This window comes from Haliotis rufescens, unplaced genomic scaffold (assembly GCF_023055435.1).
Source record: "Haliotis rufescens isolate VD_foot unplaced genomic scaffold, xgHalRufe1.0.p SCAF_33, whole genome shotgun sequence".
NCBI classification, from domain to species: domain Eukaryota; kingdom Metazoa; phylum Mollusca; class Gastropoda; order Lepetellida; family Haliotidae; genus Haliotis; species Haliotis rufescens.
The window spans coordinates 3,251,760-3,273,167 of NW_025964035.1; the positions used below are offsets into that span (position 1 = coordinate 3,251,760).

The 21,408-nt window shown below is 43.0% G+C and overlaps 1 protein-coding gene across 4 annotated transcripts in view; it reads right to left on the reverse strand.

The window, feature by feature from the left end:
* The window catches only part of LOC124117207 (paired amphipathic helix protein Sin3a-like), a 53,369-nt gene that overhangs the window by 19,567 nt on the left and 12,394 nt on the right, over positions 1-21,408 (reverse strand). For 2 of the 4 annotated variants that reach the window (XM_046478969.2, XM_048380866.1), the window contains exons 4-20: positions 20,342-20,498; positions 18,720-18,877; positions 17,807-18,071; positions 14,914-15,129; positions 14,086-14,187; positions 13,088-13,243; positions 11,421-11,573; positions 8,445-8,531; positions 7,975-8,093; positions 7,476-7,606; positions 4,834-4,931; positions 4,074-4,190; positions 3,198-3,355; positions 2,894-2,974; positions 2,145-2,328; positions 1,524-1,650; positions 768-881 (exon numbers count right to left, since the gene is read on the reverse strand). In XM_046478969.2, the coding sequence (XP_046334925.2) occupies positions 768-881; positions 1,524-1,650; positions 2,145-2,328; positions 2,894-2,974; positions 3,198-3,355; positions 4,074-4,190; positions 4,834-4,931; positions 7,476-7,606; positions 7,975-8,093; positions 8,445-8,531; positions 11,421-11,573; positions 13,088-13,243; positions 14,086-14,187; positions 14,914-15,129; positions 17,807-18,071; positions 18,720-18,877; positions 20,342-20,498 (2,423 nt within the window). The remainder of the gene's footprint in view (positions 1-767; positions 882-1,523; positions 1,651-2,144; positions 2,329-2,893; positions 2,975-3,197; positions 3,356-4,073; positions 4,191-4,833; positions 4,932-7,475; positions 7,607-7,974; positions 8,094-8,444; positions 8,532-11,420; positions 11,574-13,087; positions 13,244-14,085; positions 14,188-14,913; positions 15,130-17,806; positions 18,072-18,719; positions 18,878-20,341; positions 20,499-21,408) is intronic. The other 2 variants (XM_046478971.2, XM_046478970.2) reach the window with 2 other exon arrangements.

The window sequence follows — 21,408 nt, forward strand, 5'->3', positions numbered from 1 at the left end:
CCAGTGATATCATAGCGTGTCAACGTAATGAGGAAAAGAAAGACAGAAATTATGCAGGTTTTAGATGTTTACCATTTTGGTGAAACCCATGAGCACGGGTATGACTCTGACAAAATTGGAAATGATCAGGGCGAACTGGGATTCGAACCCACAACCATCAGTTTCTGCCGGGCCAAATGAGGCAACTCTGGACAGCAAATCATGACGTCTTGAACAACTGGGCCACCCTTGCCCAAAGGATTTTTATATGAATATTTTAAGTGTACATGTGCCTAGATTGACTGAAGATGGATTTCAAGGACTTTTCAGATGAAATATTTTTACAAATTCAATATTTCAAAAGCAAGGCCTGCCAGGATCTTAAGTCATAATCTGTTTGAATAGGAAACTTTTGATGTTGCCGGTTCTTACCCTGTGATGTTTATTTGTTGTTTAATGCCGCATTCAGAAATATAACAGCTTTATGACGACAGTCTGTAAATAATCAGACCAGACAATCCAGTGATTGACATCATGAGCATCAATCCACGCAACTGGGATACGTAGACATGCATCAACCATAGTCGCCTCTGACGACAAGCATAGCCGCCTTTTACAGCCAGCATGGGTTGCTGAAGACCTATTCTATCCCGGATCTTCACGGGTCATGAATCAAATATCTGTGATCTTATTCATTTCAACAATTTACATCCAACTAATTGAAATTAAAAGAACTGCAAAATACTTTGCAGAACTCTTGCTACAGAACTTAGGTGCTCTCCCCTTACCGTCTTCTCTGTCCATCTCGTCGTCACTGAGATCTCCGCGTGGCATGAAGAAGAGATCGGGAATGAAGTGTAGTAATAACTGTTTAATCTGTTGCTTGTCCTCTTTGTGAATACCTGAAACATAGAGGATTGTTTCCATGACGACTGTCAGACAAATAGTGTCATCACCATCATGGTGGAGCAAGGTTTCCATTACGACTGTCAGACAATCAGTATCAGTAGGCATCATCAGCTATATGAGGCCAGCCTGTAAGTAATGGATCAATCTCAAACAGACAAACGAAGTGATTGATATCATGAACACCACTCCAACAGTTAGGGTACAATAACTGGCATCCAACCACTGAGTCCAATCAGTTTGAGCTGATTGTTGACAAACATTGGTTGCTGGGGACCTATCCTAACCAGGATTTCACTTTTGACCACCAGAATCCCTGAGCAGGAGATTGTTGGGAAATGTATGAAAGTTCTTTGGATTTGTTTGTTTGTTTGTTGTTTATCGCCGCACTCGGCAATTTTCCACCTATATGATGGTAGTCTGTAAATAATCAAGTCTGAACCAGACAATCCAGTGATTTACATTATGAGCATCGATCTACGCAATTGGGATACGACGACATATCAACCAAGCCTGACCACCCGATCCTGTTAGTTGCCTCTTACGACAAGCATAGTTGCCATTTAAGGCAAGCATGGGTTGCTGAAGACCTATTCTACCCCGGGTCTTCACGGGCAATTGTGTTCAACTTGACCAACCTGTTTGGCGTTTCATGTGGTGGATAACAAGACTGGCAGCATCATCAATCATGGATTTATCTTTATATGTATAGGACAGATGTGCTCCCGCCGATTCCCCCGTCACCTCCGGTAGCTGCTCCTGCCTCTGAAATACACACGACATCATCAACACTCACATCATCAACACTCACACATCCACACTCACACATCCACACTCACACATCCACACTCACACCATCAACACTCACATCATCAACACTCACATCATCAACACTCACATCATCAACACTCACACCATCAACACTCACACCATCAACAAATCATAATATCTTGGCTACAATTGCCTCGATTCATGGTGATTTCAGAGCAAATAAAGAAGTTGCGACCGGCTATCATTCTTTTGAGATGATTAAATTAAAAAAATAAAACATACACAGAGAAGGGGTGACATTTTGACAAGCCTGACGGGCCATCTACTTTACGTTTCAGCAAGCCCTGTGTAATTTTAACTGGCCACGGGCCAATGGGCCAACAGTTAAATCAACCCCTGCAACAGGACCGTTAGATCTGTGTGCTGTTCCAGTGGACCACTGACATATTTTGGTCTGAGTCAAACAGACAAGAGTAATTTCTTCTTACCTCGTCATATATTGTTTCTATTTCATTGAGCAGTGTTTTCGATCGTATTGCCTTCACGTCGTTCTGCTTGAAGTTTATTCCTTGGTGGTCCAGTGATTTGAGGTAGTACTTTTCATTCTGTTCGCGCCAGATCTTGTTGAAGCCTCGCTGAGATTCACGCCATTCTTCTTCTTTTGCTTTTAATCTGATTGGTCAAGACAGGTCACGTGACTTCAGGGCTTCAAAAGGTTTGAATGTTTGTGTGTTGTTTAACGCCGCACTCAGCAATATTCCAACTATATGATGGCGGTCTATAAATCATCGAGTCTGGACCAGACAATCCAGTGACTGATATCATGAGCACCAATCTACACAATTGGAAGACGATGACATGCATCCTGTTAGTCACCTCTTATGACAAGCATGGGTTGCTGAAGACCTATTCTAACCCGGATCTTCAGGGGTCTGCAACAATAGGTTTCCACATGTGCCAAAATAATCCCTTCTTGACCAAACGAGGAATTTACTCCACACTGATCACTATTCCAACAGCATGTAAATAATCAAGTCTGCACCAGACCAGTGCCTTAATCCAAGCCATCGGGTACGATGACACATAATCAAAGTCACCGAGCCTGACAAAGATGTCTCTTCGGCAAGTATAGGCTGCTGAGGACCAATTCTATCCTGTAACTTTCCAGTGACAGATACTGCAGCTATCTTACTCATTTAGAATAGTATTTAACGGAAGAGTCTTTTCATGTACTAACCTTCGTAAAACAAGCGGAACAGCCACAACAGGGTTTTTCTTCAGACCATCAATAATATCTGGCGCTTTATCTCCGTATATCCTGGAAAACAACAGGAAAAGGAAATCAGGAAAGAAAACAAAAGATCTGGGCTGACATTGCCAGATGTTTGAAGACTGAAATATTGACATCTTTTGTTTGTTTGTTGTTTAACGCCACACTCAGCAAAATTCCAGCGATATGACGGCGTTCAGTAAATAATCGAGTTTGGACTAGACAATCCAGTGATTGACATGAAATAATTCACTACAGAGGGATGACTGACCGGTGTATCGCCTTCCGATGAAGTACTTCCGACGTCCCTCCTAGCGTGTTATCAAGTCGGAACTTGGCAGCATCCTCGGGGGCCATCCGCGTCAGCTTCTTCTGCACCGCCTCCAGCACCCGTATGCACATCAAGTTGGTCTCGATCACAACGTCCAGCTGAGGACAGAAACGCAGCAGGATTTATGTAGGATTCCAAAATAACCTGCCAAAGATGGCAAGCAAATTGAGATTTATTTTTACTTTGGTCATTATCTTTAAGTTCATATTTTTCCACATCCAGAAGTATTTCACACTGATTTAGTGCATTGACTGTAACCTCTTTAAGGTTCCAAATCATGCACTCACAAATACTGCATTACATTGAACATGGTACGAGCGCTTCCTTTGTGGATTTGTATGGAGCCGTATCGCGGTTTTGTACTCTGCATACTACATAAGAAATAATCAAATATCATCTTGGTTATTGGTCCACAAAGCCAGTAGAAGCCAATCGTAGTTCAAGAAAATCATATGACTTAATGGCCATCACATTTTCTGAATGGCCCACATTTGCAGGGTTAAGTGGGCAACCTTTTTCAAAGTCCATAATGAGTGAGTGAGTTAGGTTTAACGCCGCTTTTAACAGTATTCCAGTTAATATCGCGGCATGTCAGCTTAATGTGGGAGGAAAGCCCGAAGTGATGCAGGTCTCAGACGTTTACCACTTCGGTGAAACCCACGAGCACGGGTATGGTGCTGACAAACCTAGAAACATAATCGGGGCAAACCGAGTCCATAATGAACAATGCTTAAGTAAAAGTAATTTCGACCTTTGACATGTAGTGTGACCTTGACACTGGACTACTGCAGCCTGGTTCAGAGACGGAAGACTCACCTCAAACCGTTCATCTTCACAGCGGTAGATGTGTTCCTCGTACTGGGTTTTCCGTGACGTGACGAACGTCGAGTCTTCCGACCACGAGGGGAATGACACCCAAGTGTCATTCAGTACCTGAAACAACGTGTATCAACTTACAGAAACATGTACCAAAGCTCCAGCTCAGTGCGAATCTGCATAACATACCCCAAAAAAGCCATTACTCACTTAAAGGTATTCCAACCAAATTACACATACAAGCCAGAAAAATTCTGTGCTAACATAATGATGAGAGATGAGATGTCATGTCACTTCCAAAACGAAACATTGGTGGCAAATGGGTCCGTGGTCTTTATCATAACAGAATGGATATCATAACTAGAGGTGAAACGATACATTGGTGCATCGCGAGTTGTTCAAATTATCCAGCTAGTCCATGCTGCACATGCTTTTTCTCACGCACGCTTTTAGCGAATTCCTTTTTTCAGCGATACACTGTTGCACCATAAGGTATGTCAATGTTTTCTGATTTCTTTCTGGTATTTCTTGCATTTAGACGGCTCATAAGTTGGATAAAACACGCCTCCTCGGTTTGGGTTGAAAATGTAAAACCATGAGCTCGGGAAAAGACCTCAGGCTTTTCGTCTTTTCCTCGACTCTAGTTTTACATTTTCAAGCAAACCAAGGAGACGTGTTTTAACCTAGACATCCTAACTGGATCATCATGGACTTATTTAAGTTGACTTTGTTTTGTATTCCGTCCTGATTCCATACGTACCTCTCGACACAATGCCGTCCGTCCTGAACACTTGGGTTGAGGGTAGCTCTTGGGTAATGCTCGGTAACTTGCTCCGTATCTTTTACACGTAGCAAAGTCTGAAACATCAAACATCCCGTCATGAGTCTGTCAGCAACCAAACTATCCACACACAGATTCATCTAAATCTTCAAGGAATCATCTCCATCTGCTCAGAGGCCGATATTCAGCCAATGTCTGTACAAAATCCCAAATTGGAACTACAAATTTCCCACTCCATGTTATATGGTAATTAACTCATGTTATGGCAATGCAGAGGAGACTTGCAATTCACGGAGTAATTTCGGTAAATTACAGAATTTTTTGGGGCACCATCTAAACTAGCCGATATAGCGCCAGCATGAAGCCTGTCTCAACTAGCCGATATGGTGCCAGTATGAAGCACTGTCTCAACTAGCCGATATAGCGCCAGCATGAAGCACTGTCTCAACTAGCCGATATGGCGCCAGCATGAAGCACAGTCTCAACTAGCCGATATAGCGCCAGCATGAAGCACTGTCTCAACTAGCCGATATGGCGCCAGCATGAAGCGATGTCTCAACTAGCCGATATGGCGCCAGCATGAAGCACTGTCTCAACTAGCCGATATGGCGCCAGCATGAAGCACTGTCTCAACTAGCCGATATGGTGCCAGTATGAAGCACTGTCTCAACTAGCCGATATAGCGCCAGCATGAAGCACTGTCTCAACTAGCCGATATAGCGCCAGCATGAAGCACTGTCTCAACTAGCCGATATGGCGCCAGCATGAAGCGATGTCTCAACTAGCCGATATGGCGCCAGCATGAAGCACAGTCTCAACTAGCCGATATGGCGCCAGCATGAAGCGATGTCTCAACTAGCCGATATGGCGCTAGCATGAAGCGATGTCTCAACTAGCCGATATGGTGCCAGTATGAAGCACCATCTCAACTAGCCGATATAGCGCCAGTATGAAGCACTGTCTCAACTAGCCGATATGGTGCCACTATGAAGCACTGTCTCAACTAGCCGATATGGTGCCAGTATGAAGCACCATCTCAACTAGCCGATATGGTGCCACTATGAAGCACCATCTCAACTAGCCGATATGGTGCCAGTATGAAGCACCATCTCAACTAGCCGATATAGCGCCAGTATGAAGCACTGTCTCAACTAGCCGATATGGTGCCACTATGAAGCACTGTCTCAACTAGCCGATATGGTGCCACTATGAAGCACCATCTCAACTAGCTGATATGGTGCCAGTATGAAGCACTGTCTCAACTAGCCGATATGGTGCCATTATGAAGCACTGTCTCAACTAGCCGATATGGTGCCAGTATGAAGCACCATCTCAACTAGCCGATATGGTGCCACTATGACGCACCATCTCAACTAGCCGATATGGTGCCACTATGAAGCACCATCTCAACTAGCCAATATGGTGCCAGTATGAAGCACTCTCACCTAGCCGATATGGTGCCAGTATGAACACTCTCAAGTAGCCGATATGGTGCCACTATGAAGCACTGTCTCAACTAGCCGATATGGCGCCAATATGAAGCACTGTCTCACCTGGCCGATATGGTGCCAGTATGAAGCACTGTCTCAACTAGCCGATATAGCGCCAGTATGAAGCACTGTCTCAACTAGCCGATATGGTGCCAGTATGAAGCACTGTCTCAACTAGCCGATATAGCGCCAGTATGAAGCACTGTCTCACCTGGCCGATATGGTGCCACTATGAAGCACTGTCTCAACTAGCCGATATGGTGCCAGTATGAAGCACTGTCTCACCTAGCCGATTTGGTGCCAGTCTGAAGCACTGTCTCACCTAGCCGATTTGGTGCCAGTATGAACACTCACACCTAGCCGATATGGTGCCAGTATGAAGCACTGTCTCAACTAGCTGATATGGTGCCAGTATGAAATATTGTCTCACCTGGCCGATATGGCGCCAGTATGAAGCACTGTCTCACCTAGCCGTTATGGCGCCAGTATGAAGCACTGTCTCAACTAGCCGATATGGTGCCAGTATGAAATATTGTCTCACCTAGCCGATATGGTGCCAGTATGAAATATTGTCTCACCTGGCCTATATGGTGCCAGTATGAAATATTGTCTCATATAGCCGATATGGTGCCAGTATGAAATATTGTCTCACCTGACCAATACGGTGCCAGTATGATGCACTGTCTCACCTGGCCAACATGGCGCCAGTATGAAGCACTGTCTCACCTAGCCGTTATGGCGCCAGTATGAAATATTGTCTCACCTGGCCGATATGCGCCAGTATGAAGCACTGTCTCACCTAGCCGTTATGGCGCCAGTATGAAATATTGTCTCACCTGGCCGTTATGGCGCCAGTATGAAATATTGTCTCACGTGGCTATATGGCGCCAGTATGAAATATTGTCTCACCTGGTGGATATGGCGCCAGTATGAAGCATTGTCTCAGCTAGCCCTAATGGCGCCAGTATGAAATATTGTCTCACCTGCCGGATATGGCGCCAGTATGAAGCACCGTCTCACCTAACTAATATGGCGCCAGTATGAAATATTATCTCATGTGGCCGATATGGCGCCAGAATGAAGCACCGTCTCACCAAACCGATATGGCGCCAGCATGGAACATTGTCTCACCTATTTCCATAGCCAGTTCCCCACTGATTCTTTCCTTGGACGTCACCGCCTGAGGAATGCACTCAATGGCGCCACCAGACTCCTTGTACCCGAGGAAGTCCTTGAACCATTTAAATAACTCCGGGAATTTGCTGAAAAACAAACAATATGCTCATATAAATACAGAGGAAGAATAGCCTATATATGTATATATACAATCATATTGGTGATATGATTTTCACAATATTGCCTCCTGTATAGTTGTCAAGCCTGCACAGAACGTCTGTGAGACAACAGGTTTGCATTTTATCATAAGCATCTCACATTAATCAAATGTGGGCCAGATTAACCAGTGATTGTTACTTTGAGCAACGGCCTATGTGGTCAGGTTACGATGACACGCTAGCAACCAAGTCCACAAGTCTGACAACCTGATCTATTTAGTCGGCATACGTTACTAGAGTCAAATTCTAAGCCAGAATCCCCACCTGGAAACTAAATACGTGTACTCAAAACTTACCCAAGGAAATTCTGCACCAGCTGGACGACCTCTGACCTTGATATGACCTCTTGATTGAAGAGCACGAGGCATCGGAGGAAGTTATCATAGACCTCTTGATGCCGCAACGCCTTCCGCACCTGAAAATGTGTTGGGCCCCTTCTTATAAATCTTAGAGTCAGTGAGTGAATTGCAGTATTTCAGTTATATCACGGCGTGTCAGCTTAATGTGGGAGAAAAGCCAGAAGTGATGCAGATGTCAGATGTTTAGCACTTCAATGAAACCCACGAGCATGGAGATGGTGCTGACAAACAGGGACGCAAAATAATCGGGGCGGGGTTTCTGGTTGGTCAAAGGGACATATTAACCTCAGAAACATAACCTTGTCTTAAGCATCACTCTCCTGTAGTCTTGTAGATCAAATTTCAGGAATTTCCAGTGGAAACATCCAAACTATGCACAACATTGATGCCTGCTAATTGCTACGTACCTTATCAAAGAAAGCAAACTCATTGAGAGTTCCATATTTCCCAGCCTCGGCCAAAGACACATCCTTTAAATGGCTGGTCTTCGGTTTCTGAAACAAATGCACAACCACATGACTCTTCAGTACAGTTTGTGTGAGGGAGGGGAAATGGGGGGTTTACGTCGCGTCCAAGATTATTGCACTAAGTTATATAGCGACATGCATGCATGTGTGTCTGTGGCTGCTTGTTCTATTCGGGACTGATGCCGATTTATAGTGCTAGCACACTGAGATATCATGCCGCAGTTTAACATGAATACCCCACTCAGACACAGTATACTGACTCCGAGCCGACCAGTCGTTGTTTTAGCCCCTTAATGCCGAACGCCAGCCAGGGTAACAACACGTACCATCTTTTAACGTCTTTAGGTATGACGCGCCTGGGGATCGAACCCCAGATCATCCGCTCTCCCACTAGACCACAGAGGCGGTCCGCTAGCGTGAGGGAGTATTGTCAAAAGCGGCAGCCAACTAGGGGTGAAACAAAACAGCAAGGTCACGGTAAGATACATATCACGATACATAGGTCACAATATATATATCGCGATACGCACGTCTCGACTGTAAATAGAGTAGGTTCGAAAGGAAGACCTAGCTGTAGACACTAGGGCTGCAACGATACAAGAAGGTCAATATACGATACGCATCTCGATACGATACGATACGACTTTACGATACGCAATGTTAAAAAATAAACAAGCATACCAAGATTGAACCTTTCAAGATTTTAGAACATTCAAAATTATTTTATAATAACAAGACTACTGAAGTTGTTAAGCTTCAAAGTGCAACTTTCTCTAACTTTCCTTCAAAAAAATTCAAAGTTCAAACACCAGAAAATAATTAATGTACTCCACCAGTTATACAACTTCAAAGAATCTGAATGGTCCAAGAAATTGTATCTGAAATTATTGTTTTATCAGGAATAATATATTCCAATATCGTCTTACTTTAGTTGCAGCTTTTACTATATATATATTTAAAATTATAAGAACCACAAGCGTAGCATTTTGAAAGCGTAACTTAATGAAAACAATATTAAATGAAATTTTGAATAAACTTAATAAAATATATTACAAACACATGTCCACATATACAATGAACACGTTTTATTAACAAGATAGTATAATAATGGTATTGAATTGCGTACTTCAGTTAAAATTTGCTGACTGGTATTTCTGGTGTTATGTGCTTGCGGTGATCAGCTGATTGAGATGGAGAAAAACATGGCAGGAACCTAGGATTATTAAAAATGTAAGTACGTTTTGGGGAGCCATGCGTTACCGCGCGCTATAACCAATTTAGCGGTTTATTGAAAGGCACAATAGCGAGGCATATCGATAAATGGGCCCACGTTTATCGTATACCGTATCGTGGATCAACTATTGCGATGCATCGGGATATCGGTGTATTGTTTCACCCTTAGCAGACACATGTTCATAACAGCTCTTTTTAGTAGTGAACGTGAAATGCTAATTTAAATTGTTTTTGCAATATTTGACAACAAAAAAACACCGGGGTGGGGGTAATTAAACGAGTAGTAAGTAATATATTGAACCAGTGACAAACAATCAGAAATGTCAAGCATGAGTTTTAAATAAATTCATAATTTGAATAGCACATTTTCCAATTAACAACTGCTCAAATGCGCTTAGACCTTGATTTTAAAGTTACTCGATTTTCTGTTTCTCTGGGGTTTTTTTGTGGCAGATTGTTCTATACCAATAACCTATTGCCGTATGTTTTGGTACCTGACTTTGGCAGATGTTGATCTTTTGATTGCAGTGAGTGAATGAGTTGGGTTTAACGCCGCTTTAACAGCATTCAAGTCATATCACGGCGTGTCAGCTCAATGTGGGAAGAAAGCCCGAAGAGATGCAGGTCTTAGAAGTTTACCACTTCGGCGAAACCCACAAGCACGGGTATGGTGCTGACAAACCTAGAAACATAATCGGGGCGAACCGGGATTCGAACCCACAATCATAGGTTTCTGGCGTGCCCAAGGGATGCAACTCTGCACAGCGAATCACGGCGCCTTAGACGACTGGGCCACCCGTGCCCCCCTTTTGGTTGCAGATGCCTCACTATCAGGATAACCGAGTCACGGAGTCAGAACACCCAAATCTATATCGTTATCTTCCTGAGACACAGGATCTACTGACTGTAGAAGTCCTGTTTCCACCCTTGCCGAACTAGGCTGGAATTTCTGGGTTCGATCGTAGCGCCACCAGTGTCTTTTACGAGTTATGTCCCTTCTATGTCCCTCCTACTGACCAATCAAATTCCACCTCTCACATCATTTGTATTTTCTTCAAACAAAATGGCGGCACCCCAATCAAGACGATCAGATCGATAATCAAGATCTATATTGTAATAAAACGGGTCGTACTTCGCAAAGTTACTCAAATCACGTGAGCACTTTCATTAATAAGATGAAAGGATTTGGAAAAAATCTGTCAACGCCAAGTTGGCGGTACACATGCTTTACAAATACGGCAATCGACAGAACTCTGCACAGTATCGGATCATTTCACGTTTTTGATTGGACTATGCACAGACTGGTTAGTCCAGGCAAAGAATAACTCCATTATTCCTGTCTAATTCGGCAAGGGTGGAGTGAGTGAGTGAGTGAATATGGTTTTACGCCGCTTTTTTTTCTTTCCAAAGAATCCCCCCCAAAAGGAAACAAATCGACCACAAGTTGAACAACACTCAGACGTCTTATTGACAGCAAGTGAGTGATTATGGTTTTACGCCGCTTTTAGCAATATTCCACCAATATCACGGCGGGGGACACCAGAAATGGGCTTCACACATTGTACCCATGTCGGGAATCGAACCCGGGTCTTCGGCGTGACGAGCGAACGCTTTAACCACTAGGCTACCCGACCGCCCCTAATTGACAGCGAGGGACCGACATAAGCGCCTAGTTCTGCCTACCTTGGCTGGTGGCACGGAACCTGACTGGGGGCGTTTTATCTGGCTCGTCTTCCCGGACTGGTTCTTGTTACTGAAACCGGGCTTCTTGACAGCGGAAGCGTGGTCATTACGAATACTAAACGCCGAGTCATTCTGAAAAAAATTTTCACCACACTGAAACAAACACAGACACATATTGAAGATCATTGCATGCATTTTAGTAGAAACATTTACAGTAACAATCACCAGGGATTTATCTAGGTGCTGTTGTACAAAACAACCTTAGCGCTACGACTGTCATAGGTCTATGTTAAGGTATGAGAGTCATGACCACCTTAGCGCTACAACTGTCGTAAGTCTATGTTAAAGTATGGGTGTTATGACCACCTTAGCACTACGACTGTCATAAGTCTATGTTAAGGTATGGGAGTCATGACCACCTTAGCGCTAAGATCACTTTGTACAACGGCACCCTGGCATGCATTTTGGGGAAAAAAATAATATTTTATTCACAATTTGAATTTGTTTTTAATATTATTTTTCTTAAATTCGTAGGCTTTTTAACACTGTATTATGAGATTGCATTCAATGCAATATTAAAAAACTAAGCACTAAAACATCTTCCTCGGGCTTTTTAACACTGTAGTATGAGATTGCATTCAATGCAATATTAAAAAACTAAGCGCTAAAACCTCTTCCTCAGGCTTTTTAACACTGTATTGTGAGAGTCCCCCCCCCCCTGGATTTTTATAGAAAATAGCTTTATTTGAATCATGAAAATGCAAGTTGGGGACAAGTGATTTGCCCCCCCCCCCCTTGTCAAAGAAAGTTAACTACGGCCTTGATGCAAATACATATTGATATCTAACATTCAACATATCCACCATGTAGTCACTACATCTGTAGCTGGGAGGAATCTTCAAAACTATGGATGATGTTTAAGATAACCTTAACATATTGATATTTAATCAGATTAAAGAAGATCCCACTAATTTGGCAGTGAAGACAAAGTCGGTTTTCGCCAATATGCATCCAAGGATCCCTCACCAGGATATAGTGAGTGAGTTGGGTTTAACACTGCTTTGAACAGTATTCCAGTTATTCAAGAGACACTTTAAAATCCAAGTCCTATTCAAGAGACACTTCAAAATCCAAGGCCTTTTCAATCTCGACTTCATCAATCAAGGCCTATTCAAAAGACACTTCAAAATCCAAGGCCTTCTCAAGAGACACTACAAAATCCAAGGCCTACTCAAGAGACACTTCAAAATCCAAGGCCTATTCAAAACACACTTCAAAATCCAAGGCCTATTCAAGACACACTTCAAAACCCAAGGCCTTTTCAGTACCAACATCAAAATTCAAAGTCCAATCTAGACTAGAGACACTTTAAAAAATCAAGGCCTATTCTAGGGACACATACAAAATCAAGGCCTATTCTAGAGACACATACAAAATCAAGGCCTATTCTAGAGACACATACAAAATCAAGGCCTATTCTAGAGACACATAAAAAATCAAGGTCTATTGAAGCATGTGTGAGACATATTGCCATGACTTAAATAAATCAGGATCCCCCAATGCGTACAGCAGCAAACTTAAGGACCCTCGGACTTGGCTTCGTCTCGACCACAGTGGTGAGGAGAAAGACGGAAGAACACGGACAGATACTGAAGACAAATACTCACACTGACATAGGCAGCCAGATAGGACGACGATCCGTTGGCGTCCGGCAAGAACTGTCCGAACTCGGCCAAGAGGTCTTCCTGGTTCTGGAACAGCTTGGCCACCTGGGAGTAGACCTCGGCCTCCGTCAGCGGCTTGTAACCGGGGGGCACCAGACCCTACAACACACAAAATAGTCCCAGTGTTACAGAATCAAGTTGGCTCTCAGCATCATAGTCAGTCGATTTTACCACTATTAAAGAGACTATTATTAGCTGTGCATACTGGAATGATTTGTTTCTTTGTTGTTTAACACCTCACTCAGCAATATTCCAGCCATGATGACGGTCTGTAAATAATCGAATCTGGACCAGACAATCCAGTGATTGATATTGTGAGCAACAATCCATGCCGATGGGGAACGATGACACACTATCAGCAAGCCTGCTCTTACAAAGAGCGCAGTTGTGACCTGAGGACAAGCATGGGTTGCCGAGGACCAAATTCTAACCCGAATCTTCACCGGTCGAAAAATTTGGAATTGGGATGAAATCAGGGTATCTTTATTATGATTATGACTTCTTGTGTTATTCTGATCTTATTGGAATCAATCTGCGTGGCAGATGGAAAAATAAAAAGTATAAACAGACATTTCAGATTTGTTTGTCTTATTTGTTGTCTTTTTTTGCAGATAAAAATAGTGTATTATTTATGTGGCAAACACAGCAGAGAATGGCAGGCTATATTATAATAATAATAATAATAATAATAATAATAACAATAACAATAGTAGTAGTAATCCATTTATATGGTGCTGTACTCCATGCATAAGCGTGCTCTAAGCGCTTAGAAACTTATTACCCTGGTCAATGGATCAGTGTGCACTCAATCATTCTCAGCTCCCTGGGGAGTATACTATAAAATGAGATATGATACACTGAACAATAAAGCATTACAGGGCTAGTCGGCTGCTTCCAAGTTCACTAGCTACTAGTCTGTGGATTATCCGGGAGAATCGTACCTGGAAGGACCCCACCTCCTTCAGATTTCTCTGCTCCTTCTGGTACGTGTGAAGAATTTCCAGGAACTGCTTGTAAATCTCCGGCTGTCCTTGGAACCGATTCTGAAATAAAACAATTTTCGTTTTCAAATAAAGTTTTGCACAAGTGTATGTTAGGTTATTTCTTTGTTTGTTGTTTAACGCCGCACTCAGTAATATTCCAGCTATATGTCAGTGGTCTGTAAATAATCGAGTCTGGGCCAGACAATCCAGTGATTGATATCATGAGTATCAATTCACGCAATTGGGATAAAATGACATGCATCAACCAAGACAGCAAGTCTGACCACCCGATCCGGTTAGTCGCCGCTTATGACAAGCATAGTCGCCTCTTACAGCAAGCATGGTTTGCTGAAAACCCATTCTCTACCTGGATCTTCAAGGGTCACGTATATGTTAAACCATATTTCCAAAATTTATTCGGCCAGGGCTATAAACTTATGTCTACGGAACTGGTTGTTTGATTTGTTGTTTTACACAGCACTCAGCAATATTCCAGCTATATGACGGCGGTCTGTAAATAATCGAGTCTGGACGAGACAATCCAGTGATTAATATCATGAGCATCGATCCACGCAATTGGGATCGATGACATGCATCAACCAAGTCAGCGAGCCTGACCACCTGATCCCGTTAGTCGCCTTTTACAACAAGCATAGCCGCCTTTTCTACGGAACTGAATTATTAAGTTACAAAACTAGTGCATATTTCATATAGTTAAAACAAGCCTTGTCATGACTTCAACAGCATTTAAGCATTTTTTCCCCCAAACAAGCAGAGTTGTCTCACCTTGATTTTATTGACGTAGTTGATGGCGTGGTTGAACTCCACGGGTTGACTGGCTTGCTGCTGCTGCTGGGGGGTGGGGGGATTATGTGGGGGTTGAGGAGGGGGCGGGGCCGCTGGGGTAGGCTCGGGGTTCTGCCGGGGTGACTGGTGGTAGGAATGGTGTGAGGGGGGAGGGTTGTGACTAGCCGGGGGGGTTGGGACATGAGGTTGGGGTTTCTGCAACAGACAACAGATGTGGTTGTCATACCCCCTAAAAACAAGTTACTGCATCGTCAATTCTTCAGGGGCTACCTCTATCAACTGTGAATACATTGTGCAGATATGTATACGATGTGTTTGTTTGTTCGTTCGTTCATTTGTTGTATAACGCCTTTATTTTTTGTTTGTTGTATATTTCAGCTATTTGACAGCAGTCTGAAAATAATCAAGTCTGGACCAGACAAGCCAGTGATTGATATCATGAGCATCGATCTATCCAAATGTTACGATGACATGCATCAACCAAGTCAGCGAGCCTGACCACCCGGTTCCCTTAGTAGCCTCTTACAACAAGCATAGTCGCCTTTTACGTCAAGCATGGGTTGCTGAGACCTATTCTACCCCGGGTCTTCACGAGTCATTTAATATATCTATATTTTGAGTGTTCATTGATTTGAACACTCACTGGAACCACACCGTGTTTTGATTCATTGGTTAAAAGGAGCGACTACCCTGCAAAGTCGTTTGCATTCCCAGCTGACAGAGGAATGAAGTATGTTTACCTGGGAAGTATTGACGATGAAGTGACCTCATTCATTTATGCATTATTACTGTAGTGTCAGATGTTACTGGCAGCATAGAAAGAGTTTATCATTACTTAAATCAGAAACGTTAATCATCAACAAAGAGGCATTCAGTTTGTCACAATATACAGTGGTATTCACTCTATCGGATTTAATTTTTCATGTTTTTGGATTTTGTTATGTCCTGCCGGAATCAGTGTCTTGGAATTTAAATAACAATGGTGAAAAGTTCTGTATCTAGTGTGAGTGAGTTTGGTTTTACGCCGCTTTTAGCAATATTCCAGCAATATCACGGCGGGGGACACCAGAAATGGGCTTCACACATTGTACCCATGTCGGGAATCGAACCCGGGTCTTCGGCGTGACAAGCAAACGCTTTAACCACTAGGCTACCCGACCGCCCCAGTTCTGTATCTAGCTTTCGCGAGTCAAATTCATTGTCACCCTATATTTCAAAGTTTAATACAAAATGAACTAAATATATGAAGACCATGGATTAAGGTATTGACATGTTAATCGTCATTAATCTCCTCAAAATCAATGCTTTTACTCCAATGAACTTTCAACTCGGCCAACCAGCCTCAGGCCTCAAAAGTTAAATTTTCACCAAGTAGCCATATGGCTACAAGTATTTTTTTTCCAGGTAGCCAGTGGTAAAATCAATAAGTCAAGCCAATATTGTAGGTAGCCAAAAACATTTGAAATTATCTTTTATCATCTAACTGTTAAAATATGTACAAGTTATAGCACTTGTCTTGGAATTGTTTTTTTTAGTGGTAACTATACTTGATTTTTGTTACTTGTGACTCGAACAATGATACAATTTATGTTACGAGATTATATAGGTATATATCCTTGCTTATCCAATGAGCGTTGTCAACTTCAATAAAGTACTAATTACATTAATATTTATGTATTTCGGTTCATTGTCGACTTGAGGAGCAATGATTTGAGAGTACAATTATTAGCAGACGTGTTTTCCAAGATCAGCTGTTATTTATTTTTGTGTCTACTGACGTGTAGCAATAGAATTTAGTCGCCACAAGATATTTTTCAGGTAGTCATTTGGCTACCTCTGAATTTTAGACAGTAGACAAACTGAAATTTAGGTTGCATTGGTGACCGTTTTAGTCGCAACTTTGAGGCCTGAGCCTCAAATTTAGTATCTACATTCTCAATACGAGTGAAGCATTCAGACAAGCATATCTGATGTCTTTATCTCCAAAACGTAGTTAATTGGCCTGTTCCAACTGCAAATAATAAAAGCCAACCTGTTTATAGTTGTGGATACTTAATACACACTGGCTCTACACTTGAAGGAAGGACGATCAAAGGAATATTCACGTACTCTGGGTTTTGAAGATTGTTTAAGAACACTGACATCTGATTGGCTTAATAACCAATGTACGATTCTTTAAATAGACGAGAAGCTCCATGGAGGTATTCTCAGATCGTCACACAGAGGTATTGGAGTAAAAGATCTGATTTTAAGGAGATTATATTCTTATATATAGCATTTATTACCACAATATAGCATGTAAATACCACAATATATTGTGAGCTTCAGTCCTATGTAATTTTATAGTGTTTACATAGTAAATGATAAACAAACATATAATATTTCATTCCAAATCAGACCAGACCAATTTAATTTCTTGTTTTATTAATCAGTCTCCCTTAATTCTTTTTAGTTGTTAAAACTGATGACAAATATGCATATTTTTCACATTTTTCTTATTATATTCTATTTATGATATTATTTTAAGATCTTTTTTTCACGAGAGTAACAATATTTCCAAACTAAGGAAATAAAATGAACTAAATATGCCTCATTTGCATATTGTCCAAGGAAGACCATAATACAAGAAACTAAACTGATCTGGTTTCATTAAGAATTTTTTAAAAATTGGCAAAAGTTACAGTGCCAATTCCATAAAAACTATTCATGTATATGAAAAGAGATTTTTTTAAGAATTGCCAGCAGAAGAATTTTATGACACATATCAAATTCACAGAAAAAACAGAATCAAATAAAAAAATAAAAAATGTTCAATATACCGGTACGCCACATACACATACACATATGGTGGTAACCGATATACCGGTAGTACCTCCATGGGACGGCAACTTGCCAATGTTGAAAACAAGTCAGTCAGACTCACAGGGGGAGGAGGGGGTTGGTGCAGGTTGGGCGTGGTCGCCGACACCACCTGTGAGATGGAGACCACCTGTTGGCCGGGTTGGTGGACGTTGATGGTCTCCGACTGGACCTCGATCTTGTAGCCCGGGGGTAGGAACGTGTTGAAGCCGACAATTAGGTCGGGGTGACCCTTGAACAAGTTGGACACTCGATTGATGACCCCCGGTGTGTCGATCCTGAATTCATATCATCATCATCATCATCATCATCATCATCATCAGTCCTAGCAGTAGATATACTAGCTTCATACAGTGAGTGAGTTGGGTTTAACGCTGCTTTTAACAGTATTCCAGTTATATTGCGGTGTGTCAGCTTAATGTGGGAGGTCTCCGATGTTTACCACTTCGGTGAAACCCATGAGCACGGGTATGGTGCTGACAAACCTAGAAACAATCGGGAAGAACCGGGATTTGAACCCACAATCATAGGTTTCTGGCGTGCCCAAGGGACGCAACTCACCACAGAGAATCACAGCACCTTGGACGACTGGGCCATCCGTGCACCCTGGCTTCATACAGACGAGGGACACTAAACTCGAAGGCCTTTTCAAAAGCAGTATGACCATCACACATTTTCCAAAATGATTTATTTTTCACCCAACAAAAAGATAAATTTAGTCTATCATGAATTCTTCAGGGACTTTGGCACACAAATCTATCACTGTAATAAATCTCACTTAAACATGTGGTGTGTGTGTGTGTGCATGCTTCTCTGTCGCTCTCCAGACCAACAGAGGCAGTCTGGGATCCTGACTGTTACACACGGATATTGCAAGTTTACGCAGTATATTTTCAAGTCGAGTAACAGAACTAAGTCCCCCTCACGTTTGAGACTTAAACTCCTTCATGATGTCCAGGAAGTCATTGTAGACCTGGGGCTGGTTGCCGAACTGCAGCTTGACCTGGTCCAGGTAGGACAGGGCGTCCTCGACCTTGAGGCGCTGAAACTGTTGTTGTTGACCCTGGACGGCCGCGGAGTGAGTCTGGAATAAGACAACAACAGTAAACACGACGCTCTAGAGACGGCCGCGGAGTGAGTCTGGAATGAGGCAACAATAACAGTAAACACGACACTCAAGGGACGGCCGCGGAGTGGGTCTGGAATAAGGCAACAATAACAGTAAACACGACTCTCAGAGTGGGTCTGGATTAAGACAACAACGTAATGCATGACACTCTAGGGACAGCCGTGGAGTGGGTCTAGATTAAGTCAACAACGTAATGCATGACCCTCTAGGGACGGACGCGGAGTGGGTCTGGAATAAGACAACAACGACATAATGCATGACACTCTAGGGTCGGCCACGGAGTGGGTCTGGATTAAGACAACAACGTAATGCATGACACTCTAGGGACGGCCGCAGAGTGGGTCTGGAATAAGACAACAACGTAATGCATGACACTCTAGGGACAGCCGCGGAGTGGGTCTGGATTAAGACAACAACGTAATGCATGACACTCTAGGGACGGCCGCAGAGTGGGTCTGGAATAAGACAACAACGTAATGCATGACACTCTAGGGACGGCCGCAGAGTGGGTCTGGAATAAGACAACAGCGTAATGCATGACACTCTAGGGACGGCCGCAGAGTGGGTCTGGAATAAGACAACAACGTAATGCATGACACTCTAGGGACGGCCGCAGAGTGGGTCTGGAATAAGACAACAACGTAATGCATGACACTCTAGGGACGGTCGCGGAGTGGGTCTGGATTAAGACAACAACGTAATGCATGACACTCTAGGGACGGTCGCGGAGTGGGTCTGGATTAGGACAACAACGTAATGCATGACACTCTAGGGACAGCCGCAGAGTGGGTCTGGAATAAGACAACAACGTAATGCATGACACTCTAGGGACGGCCGCAGAGTGGGTCTGGAATAAGACAACAACGTAATGCATGACGCTCTAGGGACGGCCGCAGAGTGGGTCTGGAATAAGACAACAACGTAATGCATGACACTCTAGGGACGGTCGCGGAGTGGGTCTGGATTAAGACAACAACGTAATGCATGACACTCTAGGGACAGCCGCGGAGTGGGTCTGGAATAAGACAACAACGTAATGCATGACACTCTAGGGACGGCTGCGGAGTGGGTCTGGATTAAGACAACAACGTAATGCATGACACTCTAGGGACGGTCGCAGAGTGGGTCTGGAATAAGACAACAACGTAATGCATGACGCTCTAGGGACGGCCGCAGAGTGGGTCTGGATTAAGACAACAACGTAATGCATGACATTCTAGGGACGGCCGCGGAGTGGGTCTGGAATAAGACAACAACGTAATGCATGACATTCTAGGGACCGTCGCAGAGTGGGTCTGGAATAAGACAACCTGCAATCCCAAGAGACGGGACCTATTTTAACCTGCAATCCCACAAGATGGGACCACTTGTAACTTATTGGTTACAAAACAGAGGATTGGGACGAGGGATATTACTTACAAAGATGTCAGACACAACCTGTGCACTGGGTTGTGGGGCGGAAGCAAGGGCAGGTTGTGGGTGCGGCTGTGGCGCCGGGGCGGGCGCTGACTGTATCCCTGGCAACGCATGATGCACAGACTGGGTGTGGTGACCGCCAGTGACGTTCGGATTCACCCTGGAACACAAAAATATCATCGTTAGGCTAAAAAATATAAAAGTCGCAATTCTCATGCACCGCTCGAACTGTGTTTAGTACATTTTCTTCAGCTTCAGGGACCAGTAAAATTGGTTAAATGGTGAACCAGTGTTAGTTTGGGAATGAAACAAATCACATTGGCACAGCTTTTGAAATCAGCGATAGATCGACTCTAAACTCTTAGCAAGACCAGTGGTTACCATCTTGACTGATTTCTTATTTTAATTGTTCACACTCACTTGTATGTATCATCTAAATTCAGTGTGACATATTGTTTTGTTTGTTTGTTTGTGTTTAACGCCATACTCAGCAATATTCCAGCTATATGACGGCAGAATGTAAATAATCAAGTCTGGACAGACAATCCAGTGTTGGACAACATGAGCATCAATCCATGCAACTGGGATACGATGACATGCATTAACTAAGTCAGCGAGCCTGACCACCCAATCCCATTAGTTGCCTCGTATGACAAGCACTTGGATTTTCACTTGTTCTCAGCACAAACTAGGCAGCGAAATCTAACAACTCCTAATATGCGGTAGAAACTAACAGTTTTAATTCACTAGTCCTTATACTGATAAATTATTGCAAAATCCTTATGATACCTTAACTATTGGGCAATTTTACAAGGATTACAGGACTAGTGCCATTTTTTAACGTTGCTAATGTAGTTCTAATTAATCAATATCATCAATAAGCGTTGGACAACAAGCAGATAAGCATGAGTCAAGGATCCCTGTCATGTTGGCAGCACATGATTCAAGATAAAATGACTAAATGTCAGGTCACAGTGACCCTTGTTTCCAAGTAGCGGAGGAACACTTTACAATGTAATACTGAGATATAACATTTTTGCCATGCACACGCTATAAACAAAGCAGATTCT